Here is a 24,842-nt window from a genome sequence, read left to right as displayed (position 1 = left end):
GGACCGATTTTACTTTGCAAAAAAAACAGCACTAGGCATATCAGGAGGCTTTTTTCTATTGATTCCAATGCTTGTGCCTGTGGGGACCGAGCTTCGGTCCCCACGGAAAAAATTGGTACCCACGAGGTGGGTGAAATTTCAGGTCCCGGATCCCACAAGGGTAGAAATACAAACGCACACACACACACACACACACACACACACACACACACACACACACACACACACACACACACAGTTGTGTGACTGTATGTGTGTTAGAGCCAGGTCCATTTTGCAGAGCTCAACACTATTGGATCGCACTGAGTGTTTCCAGTCCCGCTCTTTGTGCCGCACCCTGTCCTCCGCGCGTAAACGCTCCTCCATACATCATCACAGAGCGTTTCTCGCAGCAGCAGCAGCAGCAGGAGGAGGAGGAGGAGGAGGGGGTGCAGTGGCTCACCTCGCTGACAGGTTGGACTCAGAGATGGGAGAACATCGGCGGCTCCTCTGGCTCTGACACGGACACTCCGGCCGGGAAGGATGGCTCTCATCAGCCGGGAAATGTTGTGCTTGATCGGCGCCGCCTGCCTCTGGCTGCCGCTGCTGGCGGAGGTATGTGTCCTCTGAGGCGCAGGGATGGGGGGGAGGTCGATTTGTATTTATTCCCATCATTCCTCTGCTGTCTGACAGTCACGCTTCACAGACTTTGCTCATGAAAGCCGTCAATATTTACATAGATAATTGATAAAAACTGGATCTGTAGGTTTCTAGCCATTTTGATTTTGGAACAAAGCGCGCGCGGGGTCGGGGCGTTAACGAGCTCCTGACCCGCATTTTAACCATTAAACGGCGCCATGTTCTCCGCGCACTGTCTTAATTAGTCGGAGGTGATCACTGAGAACCACCATCCTCCTCCTCCCCTCCCTCCCCCGCGGTGGTTCTCACCCCTCCACAACCACCACCCTCCCCCTGAGGGAGCGGCGTGAAGCCTGCATGCGCGGCTGGCGCGTGTCACAACGATTTTACTCCAAAAAGGAGCGCCAAAGCCAAAGGAAGGAGCAGGTGCTGCTGTCAGGTGAGGATCAGGAGCGTCACATTTACGCTCCTCACTCCTCCTACAGCGTGGTTAGAACCTCCACAAACTCTCAACTTCATAAACATTTTATGTAAATTGGACAACAGGCCTTTAAACAATTTTATGTTACACCTGTATTAACCCTTTTTCCAACAGAAACTCACCAAAACAGGATGATACAACCTTAGCATTCGGTTCTTTTAACCCTCTATTGTAGCTTTTTGGCTGTGGAAAAAAAAGCACAATATTTGAATAAATAACGGATTAGTTTTAGATCATTTCTTTTGGTTAAATAAGTTTGATCTTTTATGTTAAAAATTTTAACATGTCAGATAACTCAGCAAAAGAATGGTTAAAAGTTAATCTACTGTCCATCAATCCACCATTTCACGTTTAACTTTTTTTTCATTTTTAATTCTAGAAATTCTGCAGCAGGACTCTTTTGTGTGTATTTGAAACACGGATTTTATTTTGAAAGGAACTGGGATGTGCGGCTGGTAAAAGTATAAAAAAAGAAGTTTTATGTAGATAAACCTTGTTGCAATTCAATTTTTAGAAAAATTTAAACGCTACTGGTACATTTAATAAATGAATGACTTGATGACCACAATAACATAAATAAAGATTGTGAGTTCTGGAATAAAGTAAAAACAAAAAAGAATGTTTATACCACTTAAATCCGACATTGTCAATTAAAAAGAGGTTTTGCCTGTATATGATTCTGTTAGATTTTGTAAATGTTTTTTTATTTACTTACTGCAAATGTTCAAATGCAGCAATAAAGCTGATCACGTTAACACAAACCTTAAAAGACGACACATTTCCCCTCGTCTTCCGGCTGCTCCCTACATTTTATTTCAATCATTTTAGCAGGAATTTGCAACCATGAATTACCAAAATGAACTGTCCAACTGATTGAATTGAAAGCAGCGACTCTCCTCATTCCAACTTGAGTCTCTTAAGCCTGAAAGTCATAATAAATTGTACAAATCTCCTCATGCTTTGCATTGTTTTTTTATTTTGCTGACACTGACAGTTTGGATCAGAGTGACTGAACTGAAGAGAATCCTTGAGGATTGCTCTTTTGTAAAAAAACGGTTTTAAGTACATTAGCAATACTCCTCCAGACCCATTTACGCAGTTTTAAGTGACACTTATTAATTCTGATTGAGACCAAAAAAAAAAAAGGTTTTTAGCTGTCAGGCTTCCTCTGTTTCTTTGACCCCAGCTTTGTTGTTTTTCTCTCCTGGTTAAATGTAATCACAGCTTCCCTTTCGTTTTATGAAGAAGCTCCTGTGATCCAACTGGGGAGATTCCCACATTTAGAAGAACTAGAAACAGACAAATTTGTCTTTGATTAACTGTAATCACTCAAAAATCGAAAACCTGGTCTAAAGGTTTTTTAAGAATAAATCATTCAAACTCCTAAAGTCTGTGTTTGTGTGAATCTGTAAAGAAGGTTAAAGGTCAATCGATTTAAATAGGCACAAGAATCAGCTAATTTAGTTAAGAGCCAACATAAGAGTCAACAGCAGGAAGATAGAAGGTCTATGTAATTACATGTTATAAATCAGATGTTTGATTATTTTATCCGTTGGATTTATCTATTAAAATCCTCCATAGCAAACATTTGAACAGTTGTTCTTGGAACAGTTTTAAAATACTAAGAAAATTAATAAAAAATGTTGTTTTTTAAATAAAATCCAAAAATGTTACTGATTCACGTGATTACAAGTAAGACTTGTTTGTTTTAACTATAATGTTGTATTTATTTATTCTTTTTTCAAATAAAATCGGTGAGACTATGGTTTAAATCATATAGAAGTAGTTAAAGAGGAAAATGAAAGGTTTTGAGCTGCAGCCCGTCTGCAGTATTTACTATTTTATTACTGCTCTGAACATTATTTAATCAACATGAATACAGTTTGAAATGAGGCAATAATGACTCTTTAATTAAAAATCTGTGAAAATCACTTGATTTAATTTTATATTTTTATATTTCATTTCTTTAAAGAAAAGAAAATGTGTCTGAGTATTTTGTCTGAATTGTAAACACAATTTTCTTGCAGCTCATCTGATGTTGGTGAAAACTGTATTTTTGATATTTGTTTTTTTTTTTTTTTTTTTTTTTTTTTTACAAACCGCAAACTGAAGTGAAAGAAATACTGAGAAGTGACTCAGGGCTTCAACATATCCAACCCCCAATACATTTCGGCACATTTACAGACTACAAAGGTTGCTACCTCTATTTTCACACCTCAGATTGTGCTCTTCGTTGCAAAAGGACCTTGACATTATTCTGACTAAAGTGTGTGGATCTTCTAAACTGCATCTAAAAAACCCATTAAGATGAGACACGAGTTTGCCTGGAAGCATCGCTCTTCCTTGGAGCTGGAATGGGTTTGTTTATTGGCGATTTGTTTCCGTCTGCCTCCGCGCCTCCTCCGGTCTGATGTCTGTGTGTTTGCATGGCGTTCTGTGGGCGCAGGTGCTAGAGCGTCAAAGCAGATTAGGGCTTTAATCGGACCATGTGAACGGCACAAATGGAGATATCACGAGCCGTGTTCAGCAGCACGGGTCACCTGCTCCTGCTCTAACGTCATTAGACTCATGGATTCCTCTGGGAGGTGTCTGCATGTTGATTCTGGTGCAGGAGTGTTTGTGCATTAGTGCCTTAAATCAACAGCAGAGAAGGAGCAAGTCGTCTGTGAAGATCACGTCTCACTGATGGCATTCCACACATGCAGTGTTTTTGAGGGTCTGTCTCTCTGAACAGATTTCAGAATTGACAAACTCATGCTGGAGCTGCATGTGTGTGCTGCACATTCACACTCAAACAGACAAACGTCTCAGAAACACGAAAAAGCCTTTTGATCAAGAATAGATTTTTTTCACCTCTTTTTAACCCTTGTGCTATCTTAGATGAGCCCACCCTTACATTGACGTGTTCTCCCTACCATGACAAAGGTGGAGAAAGGTGGAAAGATTTCATGTAATCCATGGACACCAGTGAGGTTCACAAATCATTGAAGAAAAAAAGGTTAAGCGCACTGTCTAGTAGATTACCCAATGGTAAAGTGCCTAGGATAACACAAGGGTTACATATTTCATCATAACCCTTGTGCTATCCTTGGCACTTTGACATTGGGAGTTGGGTCATCTAGACTCACTAGACAGTGCGCTGAACCTTTTTTCTTCAATGATTTGTGATCTTCACTGGTGTCCATGGATTACATGAAATCTTTCCTCCTTTATCCACCTTTGTCATGGTAGGGAGAACATGTCAATGTAAGGGTGGGGTCATCTAAGATAGCACAAGGGTTAAAGATCCACTCTGATGAAAATTGTGTTTTTTGGTGCTTTTATCACGTTCTTTCTCATGATGGACGACATACATAAAGAAAATTTAGCTTAAAATTGCATTTCAAAGTATTTTTTTATTCAAAATGTTGTGAATCAGGGGCAGACGGTAAAAGATGCTGTTTGAAAAAGCTTATTTGTTATGTAGAAAATACACTAGGCTGGCCACAAGCTCAATGCTCCGCTCATTTCTAATGCATCCACTTGTAGACAAATAGATCCATGTACGTCTTGGTTTCCTCGTCTGAGCTGTCATCTGGATAGCTTGCCATTTTTGTTGCGCCAGTAATTTTAAGTTTGGGTTATGAAGGGCTTTGAGCTAGCAGGATATTGCGTAAACCAAAAGAGATCTCAGCAAGGGATAAAGAAAGGGGGGCCAGGGTTGCCCTGCGCCAATGGTCCCGCCCACAACACAGAGTAAAATTTCCAACAAATAACTGTGGCTCTGCAGAAACTATGTCCTAGAAAGCGATGCAGGTATTTTTTTGTTTTCTTCTAAAAACCATATAATCATAATGAAAAGATGTCCGGGAACATTTTTTATAATAGATCAAAATGTGATCAAGTGGGTCTGTCGGGAAAAAGCAAAATGATTTTCTGCATTTAAATCTTGAATAAGCAATAATCTGTATAACAACTTGTCTGGAAAGAATTAATTCAGTTTTTTTTCACGTAAACAAAAGTCAATCCAGACGCTTCTTTGGTTGCTGAAATGTGGGTGTGATGGAAAAGATGGAGAAACTTATAACTTGCACCTTTGCAGCTGGTTGTATAACAGATCAGTCATCAGCGCTCTCACTTTCTGTGAAGATGCTCTGTTCAAACATGCCTTCCATCTCACAACCAGCACGACAGAAAAAAACAACAACACGCTTTTCCCGCTGTTTGGAACTACAGAAAACACAAGTTCTTCAAAGTCTGATTTAAATTCTATAACCAAGACGTAGAGTCATGTGATCTACTGAAAAACGCTCATTACATTTATAAAGTACAGTAAAAATATTTGTGTTTTTCCTATGACACATATTTGCCTTTCATACAATACGTCTGTGCCCCTGTTCTCTGCTTTGTCCTGACATCATCACCACAATTCCCAAGCTGATTTGTTCAAATCTCCCCCATAATTCATTTTTCTCTAACTGAATAAAAAAATGTGGTTTTTATTTTTAATTTGCAGGTGGTGGCTGAGGACAACTATTTAAACGAGGTGCAGAACTCAGGTAGGCTGGAGATGATGCTCTTCCACCTTCATCCACCCATCCATCCCCTCCTCCTACACCTCTTCTCCCTTTCGTTCTGCTTTAACCCGTGTTCTGACTCATGAATCTCGTCCATCTTCTCACTCCTACTCTCATCTCCTTAGCATGGACTCCTCATTTTCCATCCTCATAACCCAGGATTTTTTTGTCTCCTTTGTGAAGAAGACGCACCCACCCCCCATACAGCGAAGCCAGCAAATGTGAACCGTGTCAAATGCTCATTGTGGCTGAGAAATGGATTATAGGAGCAGGGAGACTGAGCGTTCCCATGGCAATGGGCAGAGTGTGGTTGTCTTGGCAATGAGCAGGGTGTGAGCGCTGCGGGTGTTGAGATAATTTACAGAGGCTGAGTGAAATGCGGGGAAGACTCCGAGATGGAGGGTCGTAAAAAAGGGAGGGAGCTAATTTAAAAAGGTTAAAAAAAAACACCAAAATGTTTTCTGAAGAATAAAACAGATGGAAAAAACAGAAAACGTACTAGAAGTATCTAAAAAAATTAGTTCATAAAAAAATTGAAATTTTTCTTATCCGTTTCAAATGAAGCAAATAATCCATTTATTAAAAATTTACATTTCTGTCTCTTTAGGTGGATCACTGTATTTAAAAAAATAAAGGAACTGCAGAAAAACACACACTTAAGTAATTAACATTATTTTCTTCTGGTACTGGGCTGATTAATTTACACCAGTTTTCTTAATAAATTCAATGCAAAGATCTCCAGTTTAGTAAAGATCCACAGTTGAAAGATCAGTGTTTTAACCCCTATGTACCTGAATTCATTTCAAATTATTTGGAAAAAAAATTCAGTGGTGTTTTTTTATTAGTCAAGGTGATGTTAATTTAATTAAAACCCTAGATTCAATTGTACGTTGCAAATTTGCGACATATTGAGGATGAAGAGGTTGCAATGCAGGTTTTGAAGACAGTGATGGAGCAATTTATATGCAAGGAGCACATAGCATATATTCCGAAAAACAAAAGCTAAAAAGAACAGCTATGTAGTAACAATGAATAAAAAAAAAGCTAAAAGGGAAATGGAAAAAAAATGACCAGAATTACATATGTAGGTTTGTTTTTATTTATTTATTTGGGGTGGGGGGGGGGGGTGAAAAAGGTGAGTCAAATATATTGTAAAACCCACAATTATTTTGTTCCATAATTTTCCACATTACCCAGGATATTTCTAGATTAGACACTCCTGGTCCTTCATAAAACATCAACAGTGACAAATCTGTTTGTTGTTTTATGCAACATTTGTTAAAAATTTAATAAAGACATGCTTTAAAGTTTAATTGCAAAGCAACACTAGGTCTTACTCAGCTTTTTATTTATTTAAACTACAACAGGCATAAACAGAAAACATATGCTACATGAGATTATATTAGTTAAATATCAGTACATGGATTATTAAATGTATTACAATGGCTTAAAACATTTGAATTTTACATACAGACTAAACAAAACTATGGCATTTCTTGAAATACATGTAAAAATTATTTAATTAAAAAATAAATTCAAACTGGTTAAATAAAATCTCATGTTAATTGTACAAGGCACTTTGACTCATCTCAAAACAAACAACAGAAATGTTGCTGTAGATTAACGCATACCTTTCTTAAATTTAGTATTAAATAATGTCATAAGGTGCAGAGAATATAAAGTTTTAGAAAACTGTACAAAAGAGACACTTTTTTTCTTCTTTAACATTTATTCTTCAGCACTCAGTGACGTTATATTTTTTAAAATATAAAGCTTCTGCTTTTAGCTGCTCTGAAACTGGGTTTAATTATTTACTATATAAAGTTCTGCTTCGTTAAATCACCCATATGTACTCCATAAAAATGAATAATTAATGAAAAGCTGGTTCCAAACTTAACTGCAACTTTTTGTCTTGTTGTGGAAACCCACCTCTGGTTTTAGGAGATAATGTGGATAAATTAGCGATTACTGTTTGCACTATCAAGCTCAGGTGAAAGGTTCCTCTTTAGAAGATTTGTTATTTTTGCCCGCGATGCTAAGTGAAGCCCATAAAGCCCTAAGCTTCCAGAACAGGAACATGTGACCTCAAGCCTTTGGTGGCGCTACTTCTTCATCATATTCCCTACTTTAAAAAAAAATCACAAGGTTGGGGTTTCAGATTCAGATTTTTGAAACTGCGCTCTCTGTTTACCAATCCGTGCGTACAGATTAACCTTACTCACAACCGCCCTAACGGGGAGATACGGCCAGTCTGTAGGTAAAACTGGGCAAACCTGTAAGGGACATGCATGTGGCTTGCAGGAAATATCAAGTTCGTAGACCAGAGAGAGAAAAATGTTCATGCACATTTTTTTTTTTTTTTTACAATTTAAAATGTAAGAATTTAGACAGTCTGAGTGTAGTTTGTGTGGAATCCTACGGGCGCACTATGGGCACTCTTGTATCACCTGCACACTCTGTGCATGCGGCACTTCTGCACATTCACTAAGAAGCCACCACTTGCACCTCACCAACACTTAGAGCAGGGGTGGAGCAATGGGGGCGAAGCTGTCAGTAGTAGTATCATTATTGACAAAGATTAAGAAATCATCAATTCATCAGATCTCATTTTCCACCCTTCCAAAGTCTTTTGCCCCCCACCCCCCATACAAAATGTTCTAGCCTCTACACTGGATTAGAGTGAGGCATAATGGCACCATACGCCAGCATCACCCATGCGTCCTAAGTGTGTGTAACTTACATTCTCCTTCCAAATCCTTTATGATACACTTACCACACCTTCCATTTTCATGGCCTCCCTTGAGGTGAAGGGGACCTCAGACTAGATGGCGTCCAGACATCATTAGCCGTAAGCGGAAATTCCACAAGTTTTCAGTATTGTATCACCATTTATTAAAACTTCTTAATGTGAATAACGGGTTTAGTGTGCAAGATGGGCTTAAATTGTTAAAAATTGTTAAAAAACAGTGATTGGTTCATTTCTTTCAAAATTGAGATTAACAAAAGAGTTTTGATTTGCAAAATGGTCACCAGAGCTTTAGCTCCATTGTTGACATTCCTTCCACTACAGCAACTTTTCAACACTTAACCCAATCAACGTGAATCAGCTCATTCTGTCGCAGAGAAAAGTGGGTTTGGGTCGGCGTCTGCAATACCATATATTTGTAATGTGTGGCATATCAGTGAAAAGCCTTTTTACTTTGCAAATCAGCAGATTCATATTGATTGGGTAAGAAGGTACGGAATGTCAATAGGCATAGCAGGTTTTGGCAGAAACGTCTCCGGTGTTAAAGGTTTAAACCTTGAAACAGGGGGGGAAAAGGTCATGTTAAGGTTGCCAGTTAAATTAGTTGTTACCAAAATGGGGGGAGAATGGGAACTTCCAGTTTCCGTCGATGATGATGTCTGGGTGCTATCTTGTCTGCAGCCTGGTCCTCTTGTTTGAGCTGACCGTAGGAGCCTCCTTGGGCTTGGACTACCCAGAAACCTACAGCATCCCACGTGCGGACTAAGGAATTGCCTAACCCTGTTCTTTGTTGTTTTGTTCTTTGCACAAACTCTCAAGTTCCTCACCTTAGAGTTTGGACCTCAAAAGTCTGCACCTGGTTGGAGTCCAGTCTCTGTGTTGTCATTGTACACTTAATGAAATAGTATATGTTGATCAGGGGGCTACATAACATACAGCTTGACTGTATGAATATTCTACAGTAAATTCATACCAAATTTAACAGATTTATCTGTGCACACATGGACTCCAAAAACAAGAGAGTAGTTTTATCATTTGTGCACACGGATTGCATTACATTATTCTTTGTGTTTGGATTGCTACATTAAAAGCGCAGTTTAAAAAAACTGAATGATTTGGTAAACCTCCAGCATGAAATTCTTAAGCCTTTTTATTTTTTTAACCTGCCAGGCACTATGGAAATCCAAAATGTCCATTTTTCTTAACGCCAGGGAATCTGAGAATTGAAGCTGTCACAGTGGTTAAGTTCCTATTATTGGAGAAACCTTTAAAGCTTGCCTTTTATGTGAGATATTTCTCACACTGTAAGATTTTCCTGCCATTCTTTAGTGTGCTACTGGTCAGATGCGGTAACGATGACCATTGGATCCAGGTTTGAACCATACTCATTATCACAGGGGTTAAAGTAGGGGTAGAGCTCTTCTGTAAAGAAACACCCAGTATAAGAGTAAATAGGAGTTGCTTGGACTACATCATAGAAGGATATCTCACCTACATCACAGTCAACAAAAACCCCTACCCTCTCCACTTTTCCCACATGCACTGCCATTTCCGGAAAACTGAAGGTTTCAAACTTGTCTTCCAAGAACCAGATGCCCCACAGCCCGGAGTGATGAGTGCGTAACATTGCCCCAGACCGCGGGATCGAGGCTGTGGCCACACCCAGACACCACTCCGTCTTCTGACCCACAAATACCTCAAAGTAAAACTTGCAGGAGGCGAATCCTTGGTCCCCCAGAACTGCGAGCTGTTCCGTGAACATGCTGGGGGTCTCGATTTGTTCTCCCCAGAAATCCGCACCTATGTTGTACTTTACTTGTTTCCTGTCAGAGGAAATGCTGAGCTGGGGGTGAGCCGTGCTGGGGTCGAGCGTGATGCACACCTCAAACTGTTGCATGTATGTCAGAGTGGCGTTGTTGGATAGGTTTTTGCCGCTCGAGATCTTGTTTATTTCTGTGCTCAATTTGCCCAGTAGTGCCTGCAGCTGAGAAAGGGATTTTTGGAACAATTTGCTCATGAACTGAAACTCTCTGTGTCTGTTGTATTTGAATGATGATAGGTCCAGTGTGGGCGGCAGGACAGATGAGTTTGGATACCTCCGGAGGAAATAAGCTTGGTCTTTAGTACTTTTAAGCTCTCTGAGCTTTGTGGCTGCCTCCTGCAGCTCGGAGATCTCCCGCTCCATGTCACTAATAAATAACTTAGCTTCCTCTTCTACCATGTTTTTTCGCTCTTCAACCACTCTGATGAGCTCCGCTTGATTCTTCTTCAACTCAGACACCAGTTCGGTGAAGTCCTGGGTACTATTGGCGATCAAATCTTTGCTTTCTGTCTGGCTTTGTGCCATCGACTGCCTCACATTCTGCACTTTTTGCACTCTTTCTTGGATCATTTGTTCAGCTTTGGCCTGCGCTGTCCCCAGCTCCCTCAGCTTGTCCGTGTACTCCCGTTCCACTGAAATTAAATCGTGCTTCCTGTGAAGTGAGCTGGCACAGAGGTCGCACAACACAACATCGTCATCTCTGCAGAACAGCAGGAGAAGCCTCTTATGCAGACTGCAGACGCTGTTCTCAAAGCTCTCGATAGGTTGGAGCAGAGTGTGTCTTTGTAGTTCAGGGTAGTGTTTGTGAGGTTCCAGATGAACCCCACAGTACGACATCTGACACTCCAAGCAGGATTTGATGGCGTCTTTGTCCTCACAGACGTGGCACATTACTGAACTGGCATAGCTGATCTGCTGCTCATCTTCTTTCTGGCCGTGAGCGCCCATGACACGAAGCTCTTTGAACTGGGACGCCAGCTCAGAAATGAAAGTATTTACCTTGAGGTCAGGCCTCCTATCAAAAGATTCTGTACAGACGGGACACTTGCTGACTGGTATGGCATTCCAGTATGACGTGATGCACGACAGGCAGAAGTTGTGTCCGCAGGGAGTGGACACAGGTCGGGTGAACACATCCAGACAGATGGGACATAGAAACTGTTCCTCAGAAAACAGACTACTGCTCGCCATTTCTAAAAAAACAAACAAAAAACACACACCCAAAAGAAAAATCACATGAACTGAAACAGAATAGTGAAACAAGTCAGTTCTGTTTTTTCAGATGTTTCAACAAGAAATATATTTTTGGTTGTCATAAGAACACTCAAGAAAATTCCCTAAACTACCTAAAGAAAAGTTAATAGTTTGATTTTTAAAACTAAGACCCATTTTAAGGCAGTTTTTCTGGTTATTTTAGTTAAATCATGTTTGTGATATGACATCATGAAGGCGTAGGTGTGCAGAAATAGCTTCTGATTAATGAACAAACAATAGATGGGTAAAAACAGAAAACATAATTCTTTGGTTTAAAGACCAACTCTGAGGTCTGTAAACTTGTTCTTGTGGCTTTGTTTTTAAAGATGGAGGACATATTTAAAGAAAGTTAATAGATAATTGGAGTGGGTCTTTGAGCTTTAGGTGGCTGTCATATAGACCTGGGAGGACTTTGCTACACTGGTGTTTCCATATATGGATAAACAAGGTTAATAGTTGTTAGAACGTGCTCAGTGGGGTTGTTGTTAAATAAAGAATGAATGGTTACCAGCCGATTAGAACAACGCACCCCAGTTTCAAAGGTCAGAAAAAACAAACAAATGCCGTTTGATAAAAATGCTGCTCTTATTACAGTTATTAATAGCCAAAAAAGTCAAAACAGTCTAAAAATATGTTTATTTTCATTGTTACATATAAACATATAAAATGGGCATGTTCCAGAAACACAGTGAACTGCATCTGAGGTTCATTTAGGATCCAGGCTTGAATCCAACAGTAGAAATGAAACCGGAATCTTTTCTTCAGTGGAAATGGCAACTGCTGCCATAAAAATAGTCATGATATCAGTTTCTTGGCAAAGAGAAACGCAGTGAGTGCTTTCCGTTTGATCAGTTAGAACCTCGTAGAGGAGATCCAAACAAACACTCTACAAATGGATCTTTTTAATCCTGTTTCACTTGAAGCCGAGTATTCAAAAATGATTGGTTTGACCATTAAAATCTTTTCATTCCCCAGTGATATATTTGGATGTATCACTGTTGTAAGTTGTAATAATGTTCACTTAATTAGGAATTTGAACTATACAAATGTTTCTGTATGTAGCATTCAAGCCCACCCTAAAAAGAAAAATTCACTTTGCATTACTGATCAAAGGTCTTTCTGGATTGGACTCCCAGTTTTTTCCAATTATAGAGCTGAAAGCAGCATTTCTTCCTCTGCGGATAAATCTTAGCTGCCAAACTGTCATGATATTTGGCAATGTCTGCCTCCACGAGTGAAGCCCCAGATGATCATAGAAGCATTTTCTGAAAGCTCCACACGTCACTGCTGTTCATTTGATAATGTCCTGCATTCGAGATGCCCCAAACATAACTTTTATGGCAAAAAACACCAGACTTTTGCATCATTAAACCCTAACAGATAGATTCATTTTACAAAATGTAGGCAGGCTTTAACAATTTAGACTTGGATCACAGAAGAGAGAACATTGGCTTGGTTTTACTTTAGACTTTTAAGCATTTGAGGAATGTGGGAGAACTCTGCCAGGATGATGTCTACTAATAGGCATGTTGGCAGTTTCGTTGGATTTTTTATCTTTGACTTTCTGCGAGCTTTAAAAAAGATTGTATTTGTTTTTTTCCATCGGAAAAACAAAGAAACCAAAAAATAAAATAAAATTGAGCAAACATTTTTTGGGATCTTAAAGCCATCCAGCTTTTAGTTTCTCCTCTCTCAGGTCCACCTCACTGTCTGATTTCAATCTCTTATAATTCTAAGATCATGCACATCATGAAACCTCAAACTTGGCTGCTCCTAAAATATAAGCAATCAACACGTCTAAGGTAAACAGTGCAAAATGAGGAAAATAATAAAGACAAAACCTAAAAAACAAACATGTTTTATTTCTAGGCAATAAGCAAACATATTTGTTAGAATATATTTTAACATGTTTGCAAGGGAAGAAACGATTACCCATCATGTGCCTGATTGTGCAGAATAAGTCAAATTATTATCCCACAGAAAATTAGTTTATTTCAGAGAAAATAAAAATATAAATAGAAAAAAAAGGAAATTGAATTGTGAGCTAATTCCAAACAGTTCTTTTTTTAAATGCAATTTTACAAACTTAAGCAAAACATTGTTTTAAACTAAAACACTTGTTTATTCTGTGATGATTCAGCTTTAATTAGTTTTAATTCCATAAAAAAATCCTTATTTTTATGCAAGTTCTATGATTGTTTTTCTGTGAAAGTACTGGCATAAGCTTCGCCCTGTACATACAAATAATATAACTTATTAAAGTCCCGAATGCAAAATCATGCTTTATAATTAAAGAAGGAAATAAATAGCCAGAATAGAAAATAAAAGCAACTTAAGCAAAATAAATAAATCCTTTTTTTATTCTAGACACAAAGGTTCCCCATATTTACTTCTACTCCACAATTACCAACCTACTAAGTTAACTTGTAACTTTTTAAGACACTAAACCTGTGAATAAATGTTGTTTCACGACTTCAGCTGGAGTTCCTGTTGATTTATTTGAAAAGCTGTGAGGCTTTGTCTGCTGAAGAGTTGGATTAAAAACAAAACCCTCCGAAAAAAAACACACGTTAGTAATAGTTTAATGTCAATTTGAATAAGTGATACGTACGTACCTCCACCTCTTGAGTAGAAGAAACACTTTTGGGTATTTCCGGGGAAGTCCGTTTACTTTCGCTTTCAAGGCTCTTAAAGAGACAGGACGCTAACATTTGCGCATGCGTGAACAGATAAGCCGCAACTTTTTTTGGGAAGACTTCTAAAAAAGTCCAGTTTCGAGATCGTCTGAGGGAGAACAGACTTCTGTAGCGTATCCAAAAGCTCCGACTCTAGTAAAATTACTATCTTAAAAATAATATTCCTCTAATAAAAGTGAAAAAAAAATCCTTGTGCAAATGTAGATATTTACAGATATTAAAAATATACTATCATCATTAAAAAAAATCATCTTTTTGTTGAACTGTTTTTAGACTGTTGAGAAAGTGTATCTATCTAGGTCATTGTTTGAGTTTGTTAGTTAGATTCACAGTGTTAAAACAAATAATTGGCGACTCCAGGCCTCGACATCTGCATGATGTCCAGATGTCCAAGCCCCACTCATGACTGGTTACCTGGTTCAGGTGTGTCCAGCCAATTAGAACATGCCTGAGCAGGGTTGGAAAACATGTTGGTTAGTGGCCCTGAAAGGCTGGAGTTGCCCATTTGTTACAAATGTAACAAAAAGTGAAAAGTATCTACTAGACAAATACATTAGTTAAATAAGAACGACAAAAAGTAAAATGTAAATAAACCCTTTTAAGAAAATAATTTTCAAAAGTTACCACCCACCTAAGGCGTTTTTTTTTTAAATGTTTTATTCTTTAAAGTTTTGGACTGAAAAGATAATGTTGCTGCGTGACCAAGGTGTGTGCGGCACACAGATAAAGCTGTTGCTGTTAACAGCTCTGCCATTAATCATTGCTTGGTGGGTGCTGAGCTGCAGAAGCCATTGTGCTTTAAAATCCAAGAAACGTTTTTCGCAGAAAGTAAATGTCACACGAGGAAAAACATGCAACTCATTTTTTGAGTGGAGCTGTGATTTTAATATCTTAAAAATGTGTTCATTAAATGCCAAATAAAAGGAAAAATATGACTGATTTGAGTTGTATTAGGGCTCTTGTGCTAAACCCGCAGTTTATGGCCTACTTCTACACTTTGATGTCAGCAGTTTCCCTCAGTCAGTGTAAGCTTTGCTCACTTTCTTCCTTCAGTGGAGAAGATTACAGCCCATATCTGCTCCCCACAGAGTTACATTAGTAGTGGTTGGCTGTCATTCCGGCTGTGGATGAGTGGGACTGAAAGCATTAGACGGGGCCCCGCTGGACGTCGGGTTAAAATCCCTCGTGTCAGCTTTTATTTTCAGATTATAGGCAAATATGGGGATCTTGTGATTGGAAGACTAGTTCCACTTCACTGACTAAATTCATCCATCCATCCTTCTCTACCTCTCTGTAGTGCCTCTGTCCTGCTCTGAGGGGTTCACAGAGTTGGGGTACTACAACGGCACTGTGTCTCAGACGGACTCAGGCGCCCCCTGTCTGAAGTGGACTGAGTTTCCAGATTATGTCATGCAGTACCCGGGTCGGGGTCTAGGGGACCACAGCTACTGCAGAAACCCGGACCGGGAGTCCAACCCATGGTGCTTCTTCCGACAGAGCTCAGGTGCCATCGGCTGGGCGTACTGCGACTGTCACCAGGGTACGTCCTTCATTCCACATTAAAAAACAAACAACCATGAAAACACAAATATGTTGTTGTATGTGTCATAGCTCATAAATAAAGCCTTTGGGTTTGTGTCCTCAGGTGCGGCCCGTCTGGTTGGCAGCTCAATCTCTGGTAGTGGGCGTGTTGAGATTTACCTGAATGGCCAATGGGGGGCGGTGTGTAACTCTCATTGGACAGACAGAGATGCCAGTGTGATCTGCAGACAGCTGGGTTTTGGGTAAAGGAAATAAAATTGAACCTATCAAGCTTTGCAGGTGACGGATCTGGATTTTCTTACAATTCTTTATTGCTTTCAGGGACATCGGCACAGCTTTGCAGCATTCCCAGTTTGGCTCCGGCTCCGGCCTCTTCCACTACGAGCGTTTGGGTTGCCGTGGGGACGAAGGCACCTTAATGAAGTGCCAGAGCAGGACGTTTGTCACCGGTGACTGCAGCCATGGAAATGAAGCGACGCTGGTGTGCGCACCACCAGAGGGTCTGTTAGATTTCCATCCACACATCTTTGGTATTTGTTCAAATCAAAGTCCAGCTTTTCTTGAAACGATGGAGTCATTCCGACCCTTTCTTCATCGCTCCTCAGGTAGTGGTCCCCCACTGCGATTAGTCGAAGGGGAGGAAGACTTTGAGGGTCGCGTTGAGGTGTTTCACGCAGGACGGTGGGGCACCGTTTGTGACGACCAGTGGGACGACAGAGATGCTGAGGTGGTGTGCAGACAGCTTGGATTCGGGTACGTTTCACACCCTCATCGTTCTTGTTGACAGCTTCGTACCAGAAAGATGTCATGGAAAACAGTTTTAATCATTAGCAATGTGCCTCCTCGATTTTGCCTCTTCTAAATTTAAACTTAGACAAAACTCAAGAGATTTAAAATAAACATATCATATTTTCAGTTTCAGTGATGAATACTCGTTTGAGCTTGAGTGAGCTTTCAAAGCAGCGGAGACAGAATCTGTGTTTACCCTGCGAGGCAGATCGATTCTCAGAAGAATAGTGGAATCAAATTCCACTCTTCTGAGCAAAGCAGCAGTTCAAACCACAACACTTTACTTTTAGCAGCAGTTGACTCATTTTATTACCGAGAGACAAACCAGAGGATTTTATTGGTTGAGACATTTGTTTTCTCATTTAACATTTTTGCAGCTGGTGTTTGTCTTACTTATGAACTTGACCAAGGTCACCTTCAAAGTTTTATCATAAATTTGCGCAATTTCTTTAAAATATTAGACACACAAATCTGTGCAACTTCCAAGCTTTTACATTGACTTTAATTATTTTTAGCTCATTGTGGCCGCTAACTTTCCCTTTCTTTGTTGTTTTTTGTATGAACTTTCTAAGAACTCCTACGAAGCTCCAGAATTTTCAAAATAAAACCAAAAATTTCTAAAACACACAATTATTTTTATTTGAACAATGCAGCTTGGAAAAGAAAAGGGAAACCAATAATCACGCTACATGTCTTTATCAAGGTACATACTTTAATTTGCTTTAGAAATCAACCAACATTTTTAAGCCATTATTTTCAAGCATAATTTTCAGATATTTCTTTATTAACTTCTTCTTTTAGACATTTTTTCCAAATCTTATATTGCAAAAAAATCTTTTTTTAAATAAAATTGTAAGCATTAATCAACTTATTTAAATGAACAAACATGTGTTTTTGTGTGCACTAAAGTTAACAAAGCTGTGCACATCTCTGCCAATAAGCCTGTAGGTTACGCCCTCCTGCCAGAATTCATTTTTTTTATTTATTTTTAAAAATACACCAGACATTGTAAAATGAGCTTTTTTCGTGGAAAGAAATCTTTATTTAATAATTTTAATTAAAAATGTTTGTATCGTTCCGAAAAGCACTGTGAAGGAAGCTGTTATATTGTAAAATCTCCTATTCAAGTATTTAATCGAGGCTACTCTAAAATGTCTTATCTGCCAAACTTTATTTATTTTTTATAATTAATTTTACAAAAAGCTCAAAGCACAATTAAAATTGAAAATGTATGTCAGCGTTTTTCAGAGAAGGTTTTTATTGAAAAACGCTGACATACATTGAAAAATCTCCAATTTCTACACATTGAACAACCTTTCTATGCAACATTTTGTTATTTTATTGATTTAAAACTGAATAAAATGTAGAAGGAAAAAGTCCTTCCTGCTTTATGGTGATCTACAGTGATAAAACATGAAGGTGGAAGTAATTTGTTGCAGTATTTTCTTTAGAAGGACAGAACTGATCAGAAATGCTAATTAAGGAGGGAGAGATCACCCAAAGAATAATTGTGTCATTTCCTGTCCTCATTGTGCGATTAAAGGATTTGTGAGCGCTGGTCAAAACAACAGCACCCCTACAAATGCAAAATTATGCATTTTTTTGTGAGTAGAAATCATTTGTGCAAGTATATTTTGTTCTTAACTTCCCTTTTTAATAAAAGAAAACTGTTTTTTAATTAAAATCAAAGACAGGTAAGCAGGGCATTGTAACAAATAGGATTTTATTAGCTGGTATTGTTTCATGCAATACTGAGGGGGAAAAAGGATGAAAGATTTGTTAAATTAGGTTCTTTTTCTCATGAATTGGGATCGTTTTATATTTCTATGAAATTTGTAGCGGTATAGCAAAGGCCTGGTCGTGGGCTCACTTCGGTCAAGGTTCAGGACCGATCCTGCTGGATGCGGTGAAGTGCACCGGCAATGAGCTCTTCCTCGATCAGTGTTCCCATGGCGACTGGGAACAGCACAACTGTGACCACATGGAGGACGCCGGGGTCTCCTGCAGCCCTTACACGGGTACGCACACACCAACTTCTAAATATATCTCATAGGCATCAATAAATCATCACTGCATGAAGCAGCAAGATTGGGTTAGCCAGCTGGGAGGAAACAAGGCGATTTAAGTAACACAAGCTCAATAATTCATCAGAAACTGAAAAAAGAAAGTGGTTTTATAGTAACGGAGGTGGGTCTCTTTTAGATGGTGTGGTTCGTCTGGTTGGAGGAGATAGTCCCTGGGAGGGTCGAGTGGAAGTGTTCCACAACGGTGACTGGGGGACGGTGTGTGATGACCACTGGTCCCAGCAGCATGCAGAGGTGGTCTGCAGACAGCTGGGCTACAGGTACCAGGAGAAACCAGTCACTCATCATCATAAATCCAGAAAAAGGACACTTTTTCTTTCAGTCAACTGCTTTGTTCGGATTCATTCCTGCAGGCTGACCGGATTTATTTCTGTCCAAAAGTGGCGTAATTTTTCATCAAAACTGTGTCAGTACTGTGTGCTTAAATATAAGAAAAAATGTAATGCTAACTTATAAAACAGTTTTTTTGAATAGATTTTTCCTCATCCTAACCTTTCTGGAGCCTCCAATGCTGTTTTTAAACCATGCACATTAAAAGTCAGAAATTATTTAAGTAAAAATGAAAAAAAAGCTAAAGAATCTTACAATGTGGTAAGAAAAAAGGTCTTACCAAAAATGTTATTTTAAGGAAAAAAAATTCTAGCCAATAAGACAGATTTTATTAAACTAATATTATTGTGCTCCTGAAAAACTTACTTGATAAGTTTACTTTATTTTCTAATGATTAAGTTTTTGCTGTGTACAAATATCTGAGCAGACTTGAAGTTGTTCTGCACTTCCAGGGGTCATGCAGAGGTCGTCACAGATGGGTTATTTGGCAAAGGCGCCGGGCTGATTCTCCTGGACGACGTCCACTGCGAGGGATCAGAGACCTCCCTGCTGGACTGTCGTCACGGGATCTGGGGACGGACCGACTGCTCCCACAGTGAAGATGTCGGGGTTCGCTGCAGAGTGAGATCCAGTCAGGAGACCAACGAGGTGCCGGTCATTTCACCTTCCACAGGTGTGTCCTTTGGGATTACAACTCTATCAAAAAATGGGATTTTTTCGAATGCAAACCGTGTTTATTCCTAAAAGGAATTCCAGATCAAACATGAATATGAATGAGTTTTATTTCTGCCAGGGCCCCTGGTGCGGCTGGTGGGTGGCAGCAGCAGGAAAGAAGGGCGAGTGGAGGTTTATCTCCATGGAGACTGGGGGAGCATTTGCGACTCGGGTTGGAACGACCTGAACGCGGCTGTGGTGTGCAGACAGCTCGGACACAGGTTTGTGCAAACATGAAGAGAGCTCAGGGAAAAACATTTCTAGAATGACTCGTCTCTCCCACGCCTCCTCCTCAGTGGCAGAGCGACAGCAGCTGTAGGCTTTGGTCAGGGGAAAGGACCCATCCACCTGGACCAGGTGAGGTGCACAGGGAAGGAGGAGTTCCTGGGGGAGTGCCCCTCTCTGGGGCAGAGCATCCAGGGCTGCGGACGCAGGGAAGACGCAGGGGTGAAGTGTGATGCTACACCCCACGAGGCGGCGGTGAAGACCAAGCCTGAGGAGCTGAGCTGTGGGTTAAGGAAGATGGTGGAGGTGGAGGGCAAGAAGAGGAACCATGAAGAGGAAAGCATGTCCAGGTAGAATGATTTAAAATAAAATACTGAAAAAATGGTAATCAATTATGCATATTTTCTAATATTTAAAGTCTTTAATTTTCAAAGCCAAACAAGAATGACTAAATAGTTCCCCCCCCAGGACTACGTGGCCTTGGCAGGTGTCAGTGTGGCTTCAGTCTCAGAAGGAGGGCGAGGGGCCCCTTTGCAGCGGCACGCTGATCAGCCCCTGCTGGGTGCTGACGTCTGCGTTCTGCCTCAGCAGGTAAATCCCACACTTCCTTCTGTATCAGTTATGGGAAAAGGCTGCTCATTTGGACTCACAGCTCCTTATTTGTAACCCGAACCTCCTCCTGCACGTGTCCTGCAGGTTTGGCAGCGATCCCACCATCTATGTGGTGAGAGTCGGGGCGTCGGAGCAAACGCTGACGCCCGAGCGGCTAGTGCTTCACAGAAAGTTTAAGGGACAGAGCGGAGGTCACGATCTGGCATTGCTGAAGCTGCCCAGCACCAAGGGTCACTGTCTGACCTTTGACCCCAACACCAACGCAGCCTGTCTCCCTGGTACTGATGGGGCAAAGGAAGGGAACATACCTGCTTCTTGTGTTGTCATGGTTACCACTGGATGGGCAGGACCAGGTAAGATTATGATATGTATTAGAAAGATCTAAACAAAATAGCACAAATTCATTTTTATTTTCATTTTCTTTAAACTCAAAATAAAAAAAAAAGCACCAAGATAAAGTTCAAAACTATTGAAATGATCCATTTCTTAACTTCTGCTTCTTCTATCCAACTAATAGATTTATTCACAAACTTAGTAATTGATAATAAAGAAATAAAATGACTTATTAAATGTTTAACACCGTTAGACACCTAATTGCAACTTTGTGGCTTAGACAGACACACAAGCATAAAAAAACAAAAATAAAGGCAAGGCAAGTTTATTTGTATAGCACAATTCGTACAAAAAGTAATTCAAGGTGCTTCACAAAACAGAAAAATGCATTAAAAATCACAATACATCATAGAAATAATCAACAGAAAATTTACTTTAAAAGAAAAAAAAAACTTTTGAAAGTTGATTTAAAAATAAAGGAAGGAAAGGAAAGAAAAGTTCATAAAAACAGGATTATTGATTCTGCTTATCAATCTGTATGAAGGTGAGTGGACAGTGTCTGTGTGGTATCCTCTAAATGACATGCAATTTGACAAAACAGAATAAATTAAATGTATAATGGGTTAAAAAAGTAATTTATAACTGTCTCTATCTAGATTCTCAAGGACTCATATCTGCACAAAATTGAAAGTACAGTATAGTATACCTAGAATAGCATACAAACATGTCAGAGGATTTTCTTTAAACAAATTAAAAATAAAACAGTTTAACAACGCCTTATGTAAATTAATTAACACAACATGAAACATTAAACGAAATTTAAAAAAATAAAATTAAAATGGGGCTTTGCTAATTAGAAGTAATACATTTAAAAACTTTAAATTGTCTAATTTTTTTCAAAACTTCTGATTCTATATTTTTCATTTTTCTACAGAGGCCACATATATTTTTTAATCTGTTTATTTTTGTCTAGATTGGTGACAGAGATTATTTCCTAAAGATGTCACTCTAGTGCCCTCAAGTGGTTGATTCTGGAAATGCATGTGTGATTCAGCCAAAGAGGCTGATGGAAGCACTTGGATCATCTAGTTCAGGAGTGTCAAACTCATTTTCACCAAGGGCCACATCAGCATTGGGCCAGATATAACTCATACATGTAACTAAATGTAATGATAAATAAATGTAACTACTCCTTAATGTTAAATAACTCATTACAGTTGCATAGAAAACCTATGTTTGCTTTTTACTCTAGCATAAATCCTTTTTAATTTGATTCTGTCAGGTTAGATTAAATGGACAAGTCCTAATGTATAGTTGCCCAGTCTGATATTTCAAGTCAGATTCCCCGTAGATATGAATAAATACACACCAATGTTATTTTTTATTCTAAGAAATTATAAACTTTTATGCTCTAACGGGCCACATAAAATGACATGGAGGGCCACATTTGGGCCGAGGGCCTTGAGTTTGACACATGTGATCTAGTCTGTTTGCAGCTCCTGTATTTTTTCTCTCACTTAGATCCTTATTTTATTGACATGGGGTGCAGAAGTAGAGCGTCCGATCGGAAAATCGCAGGTTCAGTTCCCCTTCTTACAAGTTAAAGTGTTTTGGGCAGGACACTTAACCCCACGTTGCTCCTGGCGGTAGAGCTGTGGAGCCGCCATCAGTGTGTGCGTGGGTGAATAGGGCAGTGACTGTAAAGTGCTTTGGGTGTTCTAAGAAGGTAGTGAAATGCTATATTAGTGTACCGATACACTATTTACCATTTGTGTGTTTGCTTTTTTCTCCTAGACTCTGTAGTTGCTTCCTGGGTTCCTCTGATGTCGCCATGGCAATGTAAGAAACGCTTCGGAAACAGCTTCTCCAGCCACGGCACGCTTTGTGCAGCCAGTCCTCCGGACACCAGCCTCCTGCGTGGCGACGGTTGCCAGGGCAACTCCGGAGGCGGGCTGGTGTGTCAGGACGAGTCAGGACGATGGGTTCTGACCGGGGTCGTCTCTGGAGGTTACGGCTGCGCAGACCCGTCCTCTCCTGCACTGTACACGCGGGTCAGCCGCTTCAGGAGCTGGATGGACGAGGTCATCAACCCGGAGGAGAAGCACGAGCACAGACAGAACGGCCACACAAACGCCAACAACGACCTCGCACTCGCAAATGAGGAGCACGCACACAACCACGACAAACACTCACACATCAGTGGGGTCAAAGAAAAACACACATTTGCTAAAAACACACACATGCAGTACACAAAAGATGCAAACAAGCACGATGTGGTGTGACTGATTGGTTTAATTGATTCATTGATGCAATTGGCTGCCAAGTGTGCCGTGTGATCACCTGAGGAGAAAGGATGTGAAGAAAAAAAAACATAAAGCCTCAGTTAAACCTCAGCTGTGCAGATAACGTCCAGCATTGTGGAGGAGAGTCAGAAAACTGCTGCAACTTTAATGTATAGGAGATCTTTCTACAGGCCAGTCAGAACTCAAACTGAAAGACCCAAATACAGTCCAGATAACGCTTAAATCTTCAAAATCATACAATAATTAAAGTTTATTTCACTCATTTGTATTTTGAGTGAACTTTAAAAACAGTTTTTAAAAAAATTTACCATCCGTCAGAATGTTTTCCAATTGATCTGACTGTGTTTCGTCAAACTTTTGTATATTGTTTTTCTTCAGACAGGGCTCATCTCTTCAGGCAGACGTCTCAAACATGTGATGCTCTAAGTGCTGTAGTTAACAGAAGGGAGCTGCTGACCTCGGGAGCAAACCAGTGCTTCAGCAAACTCAAAGTGTACTTCTGAGATTCAGACGAAAGCAAAAATCAGGGCAGGATCAAAAAGTATTTGTATTATTCTAGTCTCATTAATGATTTCTTGGGTTAGATTGTTATTTGAACAGGTTAAATCAAAAGCAAAGTGACGTATACCTAATAATTTAAAACGGTACATCAATAAAATTGAAAAATTACCACTTAAGGTCTAAATAAAATGTTGTGCACTGCTAGAGGAGCGGAGTGAAGCAGTGGCTGGTCCTGCCAGCACAAACCTCTGCTCTCAAAGCCATCAGAAGCTGCCCTTCGGGTCGTGAAGCTCTTTTGTTTTTGTACTGCTTTAGATAGATGCATAGATAGCTGCTGGCTTTAGATAGTGCGTGTTTAAATATTAGCCAGTTGTGTGTCATCTCTTTTCGTCTTTGGGGATCCGTCCAGAAGGTGGCGACCTTGCTTCGTTTCCACAGGGGTGACCTGTTCTTTTGATACAGATGCTGTGAGTGTGTAGATATGTCCCGTGACCCGTCGTGTCGTGAAGCATCATCCTGTAAGCCCCTCCTGCCTGTCCTTCCTACTCTGTACATAAGCCCCGCCCTCCAGACGTCATGCTGTCCCTTGTAAATCCTGTAGGTTCCTGTAAATAAAGGACGACTGGTGGTGCAGAGGCCACCAGCAGCTGCTTCAAGTGTATTGTGCTGAGTCATGATTAAAGCATTTACCTGCCACTGCTGTGCCTCTGTTCAGCTTGGATTTCTCTCCATTTGTTTCCAACTTTGAGCTGCACCAAAGGATGATGCTGGGTGGGGGGATGCTGTTCATGCTTTTATTTGCTCCAAGTAATTGAAAAGTAAATCTGCTTAGCGACTGCTCTGGATCACCCATGAGTGCTGCTAATCGTTTTGGTTTCTGTGAAAAGGGAGGATCGGGTTGGCCCGGATTGGCCTGTCCTGCCCCAGAAATGGCCGTCTGTGATGAGTGTAATGAGGAAGGCTTTTGGGGAAGTGGCTAATTATTCTAAGCTTCAGCTGGAAACAGCCCTCTTTTGTTTAAAATCAAGCCACAACACTTAAAAAGTAAAGATGTTTCTGTTGTGATGTGAGTCAGGACAACTTTTTACTCTTTTTGTGTGTGTTTTTTGTGTTGCCATCAGCCGTTTGGAGATTTCTTCCAAACCAGGACAAGCTGGTTGGAGTTGGCAGAAAAGGTTTGTAACAACAACCATCAAAAAGATTAGTTTGCACTTTAACTCTACATCTCTAAATCAG

General features: G+C 40.0%; 2 protein-coding genes across 3 annotated transcripts; one reads left to right on the top strand and one right to left on the bottom strand.

The window, feature by feature from the left end:
• Nucleotides 1-237: 237 nt before the first annotated feature.
• On the top strand, nt 238-24,306 carry LOC101157816 (neurotrypsin). 2 transcript variants are annotated; one of them, XM_023949636.1, is made up of 14 exons: nt 238-594; nt 5,595-5,637; nt 15,471-15,713; nt 15,819-15,957; nt 16,037-16,215; nt 16,321-16,468; nt 18,344-18,522; nt 18,707-18,848; nt 19,371-19,591; nt 19,712-19,853; nt 19,929-20,207; nt 20,314-20,448; nt 20,554-20,822; nt 22,597-24,306. In XM_023949636.1, exons 1-14 carry the CDS (start codon nt 523-525, stop codon nt 23,082-23,084), a joined length of 2,679 nt encoding a protein of 892 aa, XP_023805404.1. In that variant the 5' UTR covers nt 238-522; the 3' UTR covers nt 23,085-24,306. The 2 variants fall into 2 exon arrangements, with proteins under 2 accessions (XP_023805404.1, XP_023805405.1); XM_023949637.1 differs by having other exon boundaries at nt 239-594; nt 20,326-20,448.
• Nucleotides 6,782-15,457, bottom strand: LOC101158059 (E3 ubiquitin-protein ligase TRIM39-like). The gene is made up of 2 exons (XM_004080582.4): nt 14,093-15,457; nt 6,782-11,416 (listed from the first exon to the last, which is right to left on the bottom strand). Exon 2 carries the CDS (start codon nt 11,412-11,414, stop codon nt 9,735-9,737), a length of 1,680 nt encoding a protein of 559 aa, XP_004080630.1. The 5' UTR covers nt 11,415-11,416; nt 14,093-15,457; the 3' UTR covers nt 6,782-9,734.
• Nucleotides 24,307-24,842: the final 536 nt, after the last annotated feature.

This window comes from Oryzias latipes, chromosome 19 (genome assembly GCF_002234675.1).
Source record: "Oryzias latipes chromosome 19, ASM223467v1".
In the NCBI taxonomy this organism is placed as follows: Eukaryota; Metazoa; Chordata; class Actinopteri; order Beloniformes; family Adrianichthyidae; genus Oryzias; species Oryzias latipes.
Note: the sequence above shows the minus strand (reverse complement) of the source record. Positions and strands in the feature narration are given on the sequence as shown.